The sequence below is a fragment of the Lissotriton helveticus genome, chromosome 6 (genome assembly GCF_964261635.1).
Source record: "Lissotriton helveticus chromosome 6, aLisHel1.1, whole genome shotgun sequence".
In the NCBI taxonomy this organism is placed as follows: domain Eukaryota; kingdom Metazoa; phylum Chordata; class Amphibia; order Caudata; family Salamandridae; genus Lissotriton; species Lissotriton helveticus.
The window spans coordinates 1,102,823,657-1,102,839,935 of NC_136067.1; the positions used below are offsets into that span (position 1 = coordinate 1,102,823,657).

Genomic DNA, 16,279 nt, shown 5'->3' on the forward strand with positions numbered 1-16,279 from the left:
TGAGGGTAGTCCGCGTAAGCAGTGATCTAGCTGTTGCTTTCGTTTAATGGCTTTCAGCAACGCTGGTGCGCTTTGGCCTGGTGAAAGGGTGGAAGCCATTGACGAGGTGTTTTTGATATACCTATAAATTTGGTCCAAATGGACACATTTGCACCATATTTTTCAATTGCTTAGCATTGGCAGGTAAGCCCTAGCATGCAAATGTTCCTGCACTCCTATGGAGAGGATCATTAATTTAAAGATGGAGTCACAAAACATGGGTTTTTTGATTCTAATTCAATAGGAATTTTTACTAACAGCTAAGCAAGAACTACTGAATGGATTTACACCGTACTTGCCATAAAAGTAGAACTTTACTTAGAAATCATGCTTTCGTGGTTTGGTGTACATCCCTTCAGTTTTTGAGCTGTTATTGTTTGATAAAGATGCTTGTTGGTCTTGAAAGTATTAATACGTTTGTATATCTTGTCACTTGGAAATCCATTTGTCGATTTGGTGATAACTTTATCACCGTTTGACTCATATGAATGAAATTTGGCAAACACTTGTTGGGATTATTCTTTGCATTTTCAAATTTGTGCAGATCTAATGGGGGAAGGTAGTTAAAAAAATAGGGGCTACAAGTGTTAATTTGCTAATACCGCTTGCACTGTGTAAACAAACCTGGCAGAAGCTTAGATCAGTTTTCTTTTTCTATGGTAACTCTTTTGCCAATCCATCAAGGGACTTTGAGCCTGCATCAAATGTGTCAGGCTGTTAGCATGTCATGCACAGTGCAGGTGTTTCATGTTTCAAGCATTTCCAATGAGGGAGGTTAAAGTGTGGGTGGAGACAACATATATTTGTTTTACTAGTAACTTTGACACTGTTTGATAGATCAGCTTGAAATTTGGCAGAGACGCAGCACATTTAGCCTACCCATGACATTTTTAGGTTCATGCAGATCCTTCTGCGAAAGGGGCGGTTAAAAAGGGGGTGAAAAGGTCTTCATTTACTAATAACATTAGCACTGGGATGAATCTGCACAAAATTTGTCAGAAGCGTGGCAAGGTCTAGTTTTCTATTGGTTTGTCCAATAACGAGCCACTCCACGGGGGGCACTAACATTTTCATTTCCTTATAACGTTAGTGCTATTTCTTGAACCTGAACCAAATGTGGCAAGCAGTTAGTACGTTACACCAAGTGCCGGTATTTAAGGCTTTTTGACAGTCTAATGGTAGGGCAAAGTTAAATGGAGGGGGCATCAAAATATTTTTTATTTGAAAATAACTTGTACAATATTTGAAGGATCTGCATGAAATGTGAAACATGTTTAGCCTACTCTTAGTTTTCTGAATTCCATCAAGTCCATCAAAGGGTGCAGATTTAGAGAGGGAGCAAAGAAATGTTGATTTGGTAATAAATGTGATGAAGGGTGATGCCCTGAAACTTGTCCCAGGATGCTTGTTTCCGGTTCCGGGAGGACCTGGATTGGCAGTTCGGGCTGGACTGTTCCCTCAAGGAAAAAGGGTCAAGACTGATTTGCATATGGCTGGGTCCAAACTGGGGTGTTGTGGTGAACAAAAGAATGATGGATTTAACCCAGATCCTTGTGACTGGAGGTGAATGTTTGCATTGTCCAGCATTCAGTCCATCGATTGTTTCTTCTGCATATGTCACCCTAAGTTGGAAGGGTATGCCCAGTCGTGCGTCCCGTGCTCACTACACCACTGGATTCAAGCTAGCCTGGCTGATGAAGGGTGATGCCCTGAAACTGGGCCCAGGATGCTTGTTTCTGGTCCAGGGAGGACCTGGCTTGGCAGATCGGGCTGGACTGGTCCCATGAGGCACAGGGTCAAGACTGATTTGCCTATAGCTGGGTCTGAACTGAGGTGGCGAAGTGAGCTAAAGAATGATGATGGATACAACCCAGATCTGTGACTGGGTGTGAGTGTCTGAAAAGTTTCAGCGCTCCTTCCATCATCTCCTTGTGTTTGCTTTGTTCGCACTAATATGGCAGGGTATGCCCAGACGTGGGTCCCTTGCGCTTTGCCAATGTATTCAAGCTAGCCGGGCTGATGAAGGGTGTTACCCAGAAACTGGTCCCAGGATGCTTGTTTCCGGTTCAGGGAAGACCTGGCTAGGCAGTTCGGGCTGGACTGTTCCCATGAGGCACAGGGTCAAGACTGATTTGCCTATAGCTGGGTCTGAACTGAGGTGGCGAAGTGAGCGAAAGAATGATGATGGATTCAACCCAGACCTGTGACTGGGTGTGAGTGTCTGGAAAGTTTCAGCGCTTCTTCCATCATCTCCTGGTGTTTGCTTCCCACAAGGAACAGGGTCAACATTGATTTGTATATGGCTGAGTCAAAACTGTGGTGGTGTGGTGAGCAAATGAATGATGGATTTAACCCAGATCCTTGTGACTGGACGTGAATGTTTGCATTGTCCAGAATTCCGTCCATCAATTGTTTCTCATGCATATGTCACCCTAAATGGGAAGGGTATGCCCAGTCATGGGCCCTATGCTCACTACACCACTGGCTTCAAGGTAACCTGGCTGATGAAGGGTGATGTCCTGAAACCGGTCCCAGGATGCTTGTTTCCGGTCCAGGGAGGACCTGGCTTGGTAGTTCGGGCTGGACTGTTCTCACAAGGAACATGGTGAAGACTGATTTGCATATGGCTGTGTCCAAACTGGAGTGGTGTGGTGAGCAAAAGAATGATGGATTTAACCCAGATCCTTGTGTCTTTTCTTAAGGTTATAACGCAATGAGGCTCGAGAATACTTCGGAGGGGTGCAGGGGGCAACACGTGTGAGCGTGGTTGCTTTTGTGGACGATCGGGGACGGGCAGAGAAGGAAAAGGTCTCTGTCTCTTACTTACTGCACATAGAAGACACGGACAGTGTCCTCTTCTTTTCTGTGCTTCCAGCTGACCCCTCCCCATCTTCCTATTATTCCCTCTCTTTCTGTTTTTCTCCTCACTTACTGAAAACCGTGACTTGAAGAAACGGTTCACAACCTCTCTTTCCTTCTTTCATTTAGTTGCTTCCCTGTGAAATGGATCCAAAAAAGAAAACAAACACTCTTGCGGTAAATGCCCTTTTTCTGACATTTTTCCATTCCAAAGTGCAGCCTCGGGATGGAGAGAAATAAAAGGTTTTATATATGAAAAATAAATACATAACTAAATAAAGCAAGACAGAGTGGTTGTAAAGTGGCTAGATTGGTTTTTATTCACATCCAAACTCATCAGCCTCACTTTACAGACTTTGCAGTGAAGCGCTACTTTTCTTTTTTCGTCTTTCTTTGAACAGCATTGTTGTCCCCAGGTGGCGAAGTGCACCATTCCTGGATGTATTGCAATACCTGGTTGATGGGTGAATTGGAAAACAAAATGTGTACCTTTGTGTTTATGGATGTGGTCTTTTTAAACTATACTGTTTATGTTTATTAAGGATATAAGCAATGGACATTGAAATGGTTCCCTTCAGGGCCCTGTAGTCATGTCCCTAACTTTTCAGATAAAACCACTAGCTGATTTCTGAATAGTGAGTTAGAGATCGTTAAGGTAAGCTTACATTTCACATGCTTTACTTAATCCTGTACTCTTTGAGTGTTTGCCTTTACTTTTCTCCAGGCAATTACTCTTATCAAGTGCATAATTTGAATTAAGTCGCATCCTGGTGTTTATAGCGGGGCACAATTGGGTTGTAGCTGAAGGCAGTGTGAGTTTTTCTCAGTAGGGCAGTATGGTGTTCAGTGGGTAGAGGATGTGGCACTATGGCCAGAGCTGTCTAACTTGGAACCGGGGAGCCAGGATCAGCCTTCATGACTAGTCCCCCCGACCACTGTCCTGAGGAAGCACATTCACATGCTAGACCTTAGAAGGCCCCACTAGACCTTAGAAGCCCAGGTGTCTTAGCACCAGCAGGTGGACCTTTGCAGTGGCAAGTGTGGGTTAACCTTGAAGGCCTGTTCACCACAATCCATACTGAAGTTCACCTCCAGCCTTGCGGACAAGCGTACGACCAAGCACACCCTAGAGCAACAGTGATGGAGTCACTGTGACTCTGTCACTGAGGTCACATGAACCTTGAGCAGGTTGGGGCAGTGCGAACAGTGTGACCTAACTGGGTACCTATTTTGGTTGGGTGCGTTGTGTTTGCAAGTATATTATGGTTTAAAAAAAACTTGCTGCCTCTTTCTTGGCCTCCAGCAACTTTCAGCAACAATAAAAATGTCATGATAACTACTGTGAATAATGTTCTTCCTAGAGAGAAATCGGAGTTTTATCTAGCGGAAGGGTTGCCTCCTGGAAAGCTGGCACAGAGGGTTAATGTGCCTACTGCAAAGAACATTTACTATGCAGATCACACAATGCACATAATGTTAACTAGGTTAGTAGGTTACTGCTTGTGTCAGAGAGATCCTTTTGTTACTTTCAGTTTATAAGTTAAAATCCTAGCATAGAACAGTGAGCTATTAAACGATACTGCCTACTAGTATGGTTGTCATGTGGCTTCTACACCTTGTAGTCCTTTGTCTTATGTAACATTTCCTATACAGTGATTTACACACGTATAAATATTTCTCTGTGTAGTGTCCGAGGCGTAGGTGATCTTTGGGCACACAAACATTGTTGCACAGGGCGCCACCAGCACTAAAGCTGGCCCTGCCATTGAGACCAGTCTGCTCACCCATTGGTACCTCCATTGGCCTTGTTTCAGCAGTAGTAGCTGCAACTCACCAAAGACTGGCAATGCAGGATTTGCACACACACCAAACTAAGTTTGCAAACTTCCCACTCTGCTTCATGCACAAGCACTTTTAACATGTGCTACCTGCTCTGGAGCCACTGGAATTATACAGCGATGGGGGACAAAATGATGTTGCAGTGTTGAATATATTATGCAACAAAAAAAAAGGCTGCAGCGTAATGCAATATATTTTCTTATTAGTTAGACATTTTTACACATATTAAGTCTCTGCAAATAATCTGCCTCATTAGTATCAGTAGAACATACAAATGCAGCAGTGAGAAAGGGGATTAGTCAACCTCTGCAAAGGGCCGTCCTCTTTGCAGCAACTCAAGTCACGTTTTTTAGTAACTTTCTATCCGTTTTAGCTACAAAAATAATTAGTTAAAACTGCAAGATTAAGCAGTGGATGATGTATTATGTGACAAACATGGCAGAGCCATAATTATACAGAAAACATTTGCAAACTAGGGTATTTTGCCATTCATGTTTGAACTGCTCTTGTGGAAGAAGGGAGGAGAAGTGCTAATGAGACAAACTGCATGGCTTGGAGACAAATGGCTTGTGATTCCACTTTTAAGCGTATTTGGGACATTGTGTGATTGGAAATATATTCTACTTTGTGAATGTATTTAAATGCCAATAACTCCTATTAAACCTTAAATAATCAAGTGTATCCATTGGTTGAATTAAATAACACAATAAGCTGTAACTGGTCGGTGAAATGCCAAACAAATAGTCAAGTCACAATAAAGTTTATTTAAACCATTTGGTTTTTAAACCACAGCACATACATTATAATTTAAAAAGTCTACACATTACAAAATCACTTCCTTAAACAGATAAAATCTAAATTTCCTTAAAACTTCCTTCCTACCAATTTTAAAACCACTAATTTCATTTTGGATTGTGAGGCACCTCGCTTCTCTTAAGCCTCGGTAGGACCAGAGTATCTATAAACACCCTGCATAAATTTCCCAATGGCTATCGGAATGTCTAGATGTTCCATATCAGCGAGAAGCTCCCATACTTGTGAACGTACCCAAACATCATACTTTAAAAAAATCGGACGAAGTAGTAATTTACGTAAATGTAAAAATTTCCGGCATTCCAATAAAATGTGTAAAATGTTACATTTCAATCCTATATTACACATACATTTGCCATCATTTTGAATTAGGGCAGATTTTATCGCACTATTGATTATGGCAGGGTTTATACCGATTCTAATTCTTAGTACATTTGTTCTTAACCAACGATTCGGTAGTGTGTCTAAGTAGGGATAGCTTATATCTTTCTCCCAGCTGTTACTCATAAATTCTACAGAATCTTTCTTACTCAAATACTCTGTCTGTTGCTCGCGACAGTTCTTTAGCCTACATTTTAAGTACACTCTTTGTTACATTGATTTGCAGTGTCTTCGGATCTATTTCCACATTGAGGTGGTCACAAATGGTCTGAAGTTTGCATCTTGTGGCTTTGGCCCACTTTTGCTCACTAGATTGAATCTCTTTCATGCACCACTGAGACACCTTTGTGACCTCCCCAAGACCCAAACAATTCCATAATCTTAATTGCACCTGAATGTTCCACGCAGTCAGGCCTAGTTCCAGTCTAATTGCCTGGATCATTGCCGAACAGGGGAGAGACAGTAGAGATTTTAAGCATTTACCTTCGTCTTTATCCCAAGAACTTTTACAATCAATACATAAGATTTCTGAACCATATTGGAGTTGCGGAGGAATCATTGCTTTGTAGGCCGTCAAAAGAGGTTTATGGGACATGTCATCATAACTGAGATTAAATCTTTTCAGCCCACCTACCGCTATGTGTGCTTTTACTTTCTGTGCCTCCAAGTGCATGCCCCACTAAAGGGAATTCGTAAACCATAGCCCGAGGTTTTTGTATTCATTTACAATATCTAGTTTTGTTTGGCCCAGATACCAATTAAACTTCAAATTTCTCTTCCCGAAACACAGAATTTTTGTTTTGTCCATGTTTATTGTAAGTTGCTTTGCCGTACAGTATTCCCTAAATATATTCAGCTTCCTTTGTAGACCCACCTCGGTTTGTTCCAATATGACTAAATCGTCGGCATACAGCAAACAGGACAAATGCCTTCCATTTACCTTTGGGCTTGCACCTCTGGCAGACCCCAAAATAAAAGGCAAATCTGCTAAGAATATTGCAAAAAGAAGCGGAGCCAAAACACAACCTTGCCTCAATCCGTTATTATCGCTATTGCAGGTGTTAGACCACCAGAAGTATCTTTGATTATCTGCGCCCAATTTTGGCTGTGCAACTCCTGACTTGCCAACAAAAGGTCTGCAGGAACCTCGTATTTTCTCTGGGCCTCCCACAGACACTCCCTATCCACCAGATCAAAAGCTGCGGGAAAGTCCACGAAGCAGCAGTATAACTTGCCCTGCTGCTCCATGGACTTCCTCGCCACAGCCCACAGGGCAAAGCAGTGATCAACGGTGGCGTGTCCTTCCTTAAAACCTCCCTGCTCTATTGGGACTATCGACCGCTGCTTCACTCACTCCTTTAATCTACCAAGGATTATTCTTGAGAATACCTTTTCTCCGATGTCCAATAGATTGATTAATCTATAATTACTTGGGTCCTTTCTTTCACCCTTTTTATATAAGGGTCTGATTATGGCCCCTCTCGAAGACTTGGGGATACCACCTGTATCTATGATGGCCAAAACATATGAGATAAGAAACCTGCCCACCAATCTATATGGGTTTTAATTAGGATGGCGGTGAGGTTATCGGGCCCTGCTGCCCGCGATAAATTCAACTTCATAATTGTTTCTTTTACTTTCTCTACATTGAAAGCTGGCTTTAGCACTTCTACACATGTTGTCCAACTTGGTTGTTCCTTTCTTATTCCCTGGATCCTACTGGCTTTATATAAGTTACCTAAATAATTTATCCATGCCGCCTCTTCCACAACACAGCTCATATTTTCGGAGGTCCTCCCTGCGGCATCCTGTATCAACCGCCAGAACCCTTTTATATTTTTGTTTTCTATTGTCTCTAGAAGGTCGGCCCAACATTTTTCGTTAAAAATCCCTTTCTGCTTCCTTACTAATGATTTATATTCTTTCTTCAATTTAAGAAGGATGTCTAGATTCCCATAATCATAAGTCATAACATATCCTCTGCCATCGCTCTATTCTCCTAATGGCCCTTTTTTTATTCTGACATGCTAGGTTAAACCATCTGGCCCTTCTAATGTTATAATGAGGCTTTACCTTGACCTGTTTCTTATCATTTAAGTACACTCTAAGACATTGCACTGCATGAGCTATTTTTTCCACGTACCATGCTACCTGGTGACCTTCTACTCTATCCATCTTTAATTTATGTTGAAAGCTTACTAATTTCTCAACATATTCTTCCGTCAATTTTTTAGTCAGGCGCTTTGGATATTCCACATTTTGGGCAATCACTCTTTCACATGGCCTTGTTGGCCCCCTTGAATATTCACAGTACAGCGCGTTATGATCACTGTCACTGCGCTTAATTATCCGGAACTTTTTCACCATTCCATAGTTCCAGGCCTGAATAAAAATATAATCAATAGGGCACTGTTGATTGCCTACTCTAAAAGTCTGTGAAGCTAGCGGGTCTTGGACAATCCTACCATTAAGACATATTAATCCCATAGAACCCAGAAACTTCCCTAATGCATCATCCTGAATAGTGGATAAACACATGGGAAATGTTGCTGACGCTATATTATAGGAGCTCAAGATCTCCTCAAACCAGTGATCCAATTTTCCATAGTTTAATTTATGATTAAAGTCACCCATTATCACCATTGTGTCTTTTCCATACATTTAATTTAATTTAATTATATCCTTTTTGAAGCGCCCCATTTCTGTATCATATTCTTTTTGAGAACCCCATTGGATATAAACATTTATAAGAATCAAGTGGTCCCCAATTCCATCAATACATGGGTAAGATGCCTTACAAACGAACAACCATTTACACAATGTGCTAATTAACTTTACCTCTTTCGCTTGCCTGGTTGAGGCAGGAGTCCTAAAGCCACCCGAAGGGCGTCCACATTTTTCAGCTTCCTAGCTGTTTTGTGAAATTGAACAAACCCTTCGACTACTGGGGTGTTACCGCATAGCCATGTCTCCTGCAAGCAGATGATATCAGCATACTTTGCCACGTGGTTTAAAGTATCCACCTTCATTTGGCCTCCCAACCCGTTTATATTCCATGAAATTAATCTCAGGCTATGCGGCAACTCGGTGTCATAATCGATTTCACTAAGACATCCTGACTCATTCAGTCCCCATGAGCTTGAACTTAGGGTACTATTATCCCGACCCCAACTGCCACAATTTTTATAGGCCTCCAAATTCCCACTGCTATGGTAAGGTTTGCCTTCTCCCCACACTTCCCTACTACCAACTTCACCTGTCGTTCCCCCAAACCTGCATGGCATCTCAAGAACCCTCCCTCTCGCTGTTTCCCTTCTTCAATTTCTACTTCAGAAATTATCCTTACACCCTCTTTTAGTTTCTCCTTCTCAGCTTTCTGAATTGCAGCCTTAACAAGTCCTGAGTAGACTTGGACCTTTGTATATTCTACACCTTGATTATTCCTACTAAACCCTATCTGTCTCAAATCCTTTGTACCAATTTCTTTTAAACTTGGACATTTTGCAAAGGAAAATAAGAGTTGGGATTGATTTAAAGGTACTATCTTCCTTTGTTTGTTCCTCCCAACCTCTTGGACTGTAGGTTTAAAGTATATCCACAGTTTGTTCTTATTGCTCTTAGCTGTTTTTTTTTCGTCCTACTCGCCTCTTCCCTGCCATTCGTTCTTTCTAGGAAGTGTATTCCCTCTACTTCCACCAACTACTCCGACTGCTAAACTTCTCGGTGGTGCTTTCTCACTTAAGTTATTTCTATTGTTTGTTAAACACTTCGCCTCCCTACAAGATTTACGGGTGTGATTGACGGGTGTAATTTTCCCTTCTGCGACAGCTTCTACAGAACCGGGTTGCCTCTTTATTTGCCTTCTTTCCCTTTTATCATTTTGCAGCGTTCCAGCATCCTGATTTCGTGCTCTAGTCTTCAATTCATTACCCTCCCCTTTTATAGGGGCCTTCTTTCTGCTATATATATACGCGGTGGCCTTTTCTGAGGGTACCTAAAAGGTTGTTTTTTTGGCCAAGAGAACTCTCCCCGCCTCCTTACCAACATTGGCCATTTGGAGATATTCACCTCATGCTGGGTTCCACCCTCCACTGTGGCTCCTGCAATCCTCTCAGTATGGCCTTCTATTATGGTGTCTTGTACTGGTCTAATCATTGTTGGAATTTGCCCCCTTATCCCCTGTAGTTCTTCTGTTATATTTGTAAATTGTATTTCATGATTTTTTTAACAGGGTATTATTTAACACTGAAACTTCTAGCAGCCCTTGCAACATTTTGGTAGCATCAACATAATGTTCAGCATGGAGGCTGAAGATGATGTCGTAATGTCCAAGCCCAGCGTACCATTCTGTAGTATTTCATTTAATGAGTCTATGAGCTTGGGGCTTTGGTTTCCTGCATCCATACTTCTGTGGAACGAAGTTCTTGACGCAGAATTTGACAAATTAATGTGGGCCCCCGTGCCTTTGGACCCATTCCCTACCAATGCCTCGTCCTCACCCCCTAACTAGGAAAAGATCCGGGGTGAAGATGAAAGTATTGGTTCCATGAGAGGGTCAATAAGACGTAAGTTACTCTAAATAAAGGAGGAATCAACAATCACCGCGGCCTCCTCTGCGCTTTGTGGCTCCTTATTGCTTTCTTGGGCTTGACCTTTTCCCGGTGAAGTGGCCCTCTTGAAGTGCTTCCCCACAAAGTCCTTTATTGATTTGGAGACTAAGCCGCCTTCTTTCCCACTGCCTTGCGGTTTATGCACTGTGGAGGGTTTTTTAGTGATTTTCTTCACCTCCCTACTATAATTTTTCACGGGGATTGTAACGTGCACCCCTTCGGGCCCCCCTTCAGGCCCTTCTTCAATTGACGCCACCTCGAGCTCAACAATTTGGTTCGATAGGTCCTTGCATATTTTCCTCGGCTTCGCCTTTCTTGGCGCCATTCCAAACTCCTCCTTGTATAAACTGTATGACTGTATACTACTTCTAATCCGTGGGTTTTCCAAATTGAAACAACATTTGCTATCGGGCAACAGTATTTCCTCCTTAAAACCTTCCGGTCACAAACACAGTATGAACTTTGCGTCGTGCCTCTTCTTGCGCTTCCTAAGCTACTTATACTCGAGCTCGGGTCTGGGATAAACTCAAAACCAATATTAAAAGAAAGAGTTTTAAAAAATGTTTTTCTTTTTTAAAAAGCACTTACCTCTCCTGTGTGCTGACTGGTTGACTGCAAACACAACAATGATGGACAGAATGTGGATCAATGTCACACATTCAACCCAGTCCAAAGATCTGGGCCAAAATCCATCGTTTTTCCACTCCACACCACCCTGGGTTAGACAATGGCGATATGCAAATCAGCGCTGACCCTGTGCCCCATGGGAACAGTCCAGTCCGAACTACAAAAGCCATGTCCTTCCCAGAACGGAAACAAGCATCCGAGGACCGGCCCGGTTTCGAGGTAACACCTCTCATCAGCCCGGCTAGCTTGATTCCAGTGGTGTGGAGTGCCTGGGACTCACGTCTGAGCATCCCCAGTACACTTAGAGCGGTAATTGCAAACACAACAATGATGGACAGAATGTGGATCAATGTCACACATTCAACCCAGTCCAAAGATCTGGGCCCAAATCCATCGTTTTTCCACTCCACACCACCCTGGGTTAGACAATGGCGACTGGTTGACTGGCTGACCATGGTTTCTTCTGAGCGTGCTAAATAAATCTTTGCAAGATGCAGGTCTTGGCAAGTTTTGACTCCAGCCTGCCCAGACCTCACTAGACCCCCTAAAACCGGCGTCTTTCCTGGTGAAAATACTTCCTCTGCGGGTTTCACAATGCTCCACCGCAGAAGCACTCCAAGAGCCCCGACACCCGCACCTGGCCAAACAAAAACGGGTCCACCACGTGTCACGGGCGGGGGCTCACAGCTGCGTGCAAAACTTCCCTCTTTGCTTCAGTACCGGCGCAAACTCACGCGGCACCAAAGACAGAGCCTCGCACATGGCGCTCTTCACGCTCTTAATTTCGGCACTTCTCCACTTCTCCCAGTATTCTACTGAGTTTGAGAAAGCTTGGGAAATGTTGTTGTTTGGGCGAGCAAACGTGGTGCACCCGTCCTCCGAGCTTTCCGCTCACTCGCTCTGCGTTGTGCGTCGTCTGCTGCCGCTGATGCGCTTCCGCTCCTGTGAGGCTGTGACTGACAAACAAATACTAAAAATTGGGATGTTTGGCACATTCTGGCCACACTTCTGACTCCGCCCACTGATCCAATCCTTGGGTTATCCCTGCCCACGGAGTCTCCGTCCACAGTTCCCCTACTTTTTTTCCCCCACTTCGACCACTGGGTACAATCATGGACTAGAAACAGTGCAGCAAGGAGATGTATATCTACCCTGTGTGGTGAGGAATTGTAAACTCCGGAAGTATAACTCTTCATCACCCTGGGAGTACGCTCTCTTGCGCGCATTCAGTCTCTCTCGTTTTTTTCTCGCTCTCCCCTTCCTTCACTGCCTCTCTCCCTCACTCTAGTCCTCTCCTCTTTCTCATGTTCTCATCCTTTCTTTATCTCGCACTTTCTCTCTCCATCTCTGTATCCTCTCCCGTGTCTTTTTTGCTCTCAGTGGCATTGTCTGTCTAAAGCACACACACTCTTCTTTCTCTGTTTATCTGTTTTCTCCGCCCACCCTAAAACTCTTGCCTTTTCTTCCCTATCAACTACTGTTTGAACGACACAAGAAAAATATGATATCTTTATTTAAGGTGTTAAGAATATCGTAAAATTTACATCCAGAAAGTCAGATTAGAAATATTTTTTCCTTTAAGGGCAATAAAAAGTTTTATTTCAATCTATATCCCTAGAAAACATTATAATTTCTAATATCGAAAAGTCTTTTCTCCTAATGGAAATTAAATGTTAATGTTTCTGATCAAAGCATGTATTTTCAACAGGCCTTTATAATCGATGTGTGTAATTTTTAGCTCCATTTAGCTTCAGAGCTGTGTGGGTGCAATACAGATTCCATATGCTTTTCTCATCCGCTTCTGGCAGCCTGCTGTGAATCGTGTAGACAACTTGTCCCCAAATGGAGCTAATCACCCGGTACACCGACCCGTATTTCTTACAAACTTGCCACAGACCGTCTCAAAGCTCTTCTTGCAATGCCCCTTGACCGGTCTTGATGTTCTCCTCACTCGGTAAAAAGACAACGATTCAAACAGCTAAACATGTCGAGGCTGACTTGGGAACTACGGGCATGTGTTTGCCAAGGACAACTGTCTGGCTTCTCAGGAGAGGAGCAGTAACTCATTTGCCTGGCCAGTTTTGCATGATTTTCTTGTCTGATTGTCACTTCTTAGTGCCACCTGTTGCACTGCTTTGAGACAATTTCTTAAGATTAGGTGTCTAGGGAAGAAGTATCCCCTGTGTCCGATTACTCTTTTTATGGTGTATAATCTATCTTCTGCAGATTCTTCACCCCTCCCCCTTCTCTCCTTTTGAGGTTGGGCTAGTACTAGAAAGGTTCCATTGTAGGTTCGGGTTGATACTTACATCTGTCTAGTTTCGCCCTCCTTAGGCTTTGGTTGGCCGCCAGGAAAAACAAGCATTGGCATAGCCAATAGATCTTGCCTTTGGGACCTTTATAAGTGTTTAGCTATGCAACAGTTGATGTTGATGCACCAAGGATATTGTGCTACATAACTAAATACTTATAAGGTCCCAAAAGCGAGACCCATTGGCTATGCTAATGCTTGGTTCTACTGCGGCTTGTGCTGCGGCCCAGGAAAAGGGTTGCAGCACCAGCCACACTAGAAAAAAGCATTTTGTGCACATCCATGCACCATGTGGTGCCTGGCACATGGTGCGTGGATGTGTGGGAGGGCACTACATGTTCTCCCCCAGGCCACTAAGCAGTGTCCCACGGAGGACCTGCTTGAGGCCCCCAAAGTCCCTTTCCGTCTGGCTCTTCATGGTGGTGAGACCGCCATGAACAAACAGTTGGAAAGGGATATCCTAATTCCTACAGCAGTGCCTACACAGGCACCACCTCCATTGTAGGGATTAGAGTCTGACTGTTGGCACATCAAGGTGGCGCTCTTCCTCCCCCTGACATATTCACTCCAACCGCCTGTATTTTAATCCGGCAGTGGGACCGATGGCCTGGATATCGGGTGGACCGCCATAGATAGTCTGTCGGTGGCAGTCCCCCAGGCATCAGAATGAGGTCCTTGGTGTGTGTGAATGCATGCTGTGTCATTTTCAAGACTGATGGGGAAGAATCTGTATTCATCACTGCTGACTTTGAACTTTCATGTGTTCTGATAATGTTTTTGTACGCTTTTATATTTCCTAACAGGATCTCCTCCTAGCGGCAGCTTACGTTTATGATGCTCAGTACAATAGAAATATCCCATTTGAAACCTCACCAAAATCTATCAGGTAAGAAATCAAAGTGTTAGTGTAATATTTAGCATATATTTTTGCTCACTTCCATTTGGCCTCTATTTCCACGAGGAAACAACTTTCAGAAATAAAGCAAATGGACAGACTATTCCAGTTGTTAATGCTTGAGAAATACCCTTCTTGAATAAAGGGACTTGTTTACCAATTGTTTGGGGGCTTTTGGGAGTCTAGACTGACCTGCAAGTATGCTAGTGTACCCTTCAAGGGAATTCCAGTAACCGATTCATGTTTAGGTCTCGCGTAGGCAGCGCATGCGCGGTCTCTTCGAGATGTGCAGTTTCTACACCATGGGCTTACTGCCCACTCCTCGATTTTGATTTGTTTGTTCATGTAACCTTTCCAAAAGCTTGTTTGCATTTGGGTAATGTGTGTTTTTTGTCCCCCCTTTTGGTGTTTATTGCTACGTCTCTTGGAGCAGTAGCCTATTTCTTGTATCCTTGTATTTTTGTCTATTTCTGGGAGCACCACATTGTTTTGTTGCTTTCAACCCAGCCCGAGCTCAGCATCTGTTTTGGAAGGTTCCCATTACTTCATAAAGTGTTGCATTTTTTTGTTGCTTTTTTGTTACTAGGAAGCCACTACCCCACCCCCTCATCCCCCACAACACTCACTTCAAATCAAAGCCGTATGGAGCCACTAATAAGGTAGGTCACCAGTCGCCGTCAGACATATGCTTTATCATCAACCTGCTACGACGTCCCCTCATTTCTGTAGTACATACGATCTACACTTAGTATTCGCCCACAGTACTGTAAAGCAAAGCACTAATAAAAAAAACTCTTACAAAGGTGCGCCAATTGGCTTTGCCAATGCTTGTCATGTCTTATCTTCAGCCATCTTAAGCTGTTGGTTGTTGAAAGATCTATCCTATACCATACCAATACTTACAGTAGGCTTTTCCCATTGCTTTTGATTGGCTGGCTATCTTTGCAAATTAATTTGCTTGCTTCGTATTTGATGACTTTCCTTCTTGTGTTTGTTTCTCCCCTGGAACACAGTTTATTTTACCTTTTTATTTCAATGACTTGTATCCTCCAATTGCTTACATTCAAGAAACTGTTTTTAGATCTGGCCTAGAGACCGCTTTAGCTGTTTTGACAGCCTCTTGTTTTCCAGAATATTCATAATAAGAAACATAGATAAGCATCTACAAGGGCTTTCAGTCATACGCCCTCATCCATTGGCCTGCTCAAGCGTTATTCACATTTAGTTCTGCCCACCACAATAGACAGCAAGGTTCAATTGGTCAGCCAACTTCATTCATAGGCTCTTTGGCACTGTTAATGCGTTCTGCCTAATCACATGTGTACAGTTACCTGAAAATAAGAGCCAGGGCTTGCACACCTCTCCTTTTAATATATTTACCAAGTGTTCTTTTTGCACATTTCAAGTGTTTGTGAAAAACCTCAAACATTGGATGCATGTTTGTGTTTCGTACACACTCTGAGCATTTCTCCTCCCTGTAGTGCTGTGACTGGGAGTGAAAGCACTCACTCCTGGCAAGATCAGTGTTCCTCATGTCCACACTGCCCATGGCTCATGCCTGTTCAAAAAGCACTTAAAACAAGCTGTTGTGTAGGTCGTATAAACCTATTTGGGATCTATGCCTTTAGACAACATACACTGCAGGGTTGGTGTACCGACTGATTCTAGACACCCCCATTGGGTATGTTAGCCTGTATACCAGTTAGCTCACAGTGCCACTAGAATCCCCTCTTACCAAGGAGAGAATAGTTCTTGACAACTATCTAACATGACCACTCTGTCCCATCAGGGATCTTGGAAACCGTGTAATACTTTTTGCTCAGTCACTCATGCTCACTTTGTCTCAGAGAGATAGACAGGATAAACAGTGGGGACATTTTTAATAAGCATCTATTGAACCAGTGT

At 43.2% G+C, this 16,279-nt stretch overlaps 1 protein-coding gene across 1 annotated transcript in view; it reads left to right on the top strand.

The window, feature by feature from the left end:
• LOC144761652 (two pore calcium channel protein 1-like) overlaps positions 1 to 16,279 on the top strand; it is a 603,295-nt gene that overhangs the window by 27,947 nt on the left and 559,069 nt on the right. The window contains exon 2 of the mRNA XM_078646942.1: positions 14,283 to 14,365. Within this exon, the coding sequence (XP_078503068.1) occupies positions 14,283 to 14,365 (83 nt within the window). The remainder of the gene's footprint in view (positions 1 to 14,282; positions 14,366 to 16,279) is intronic.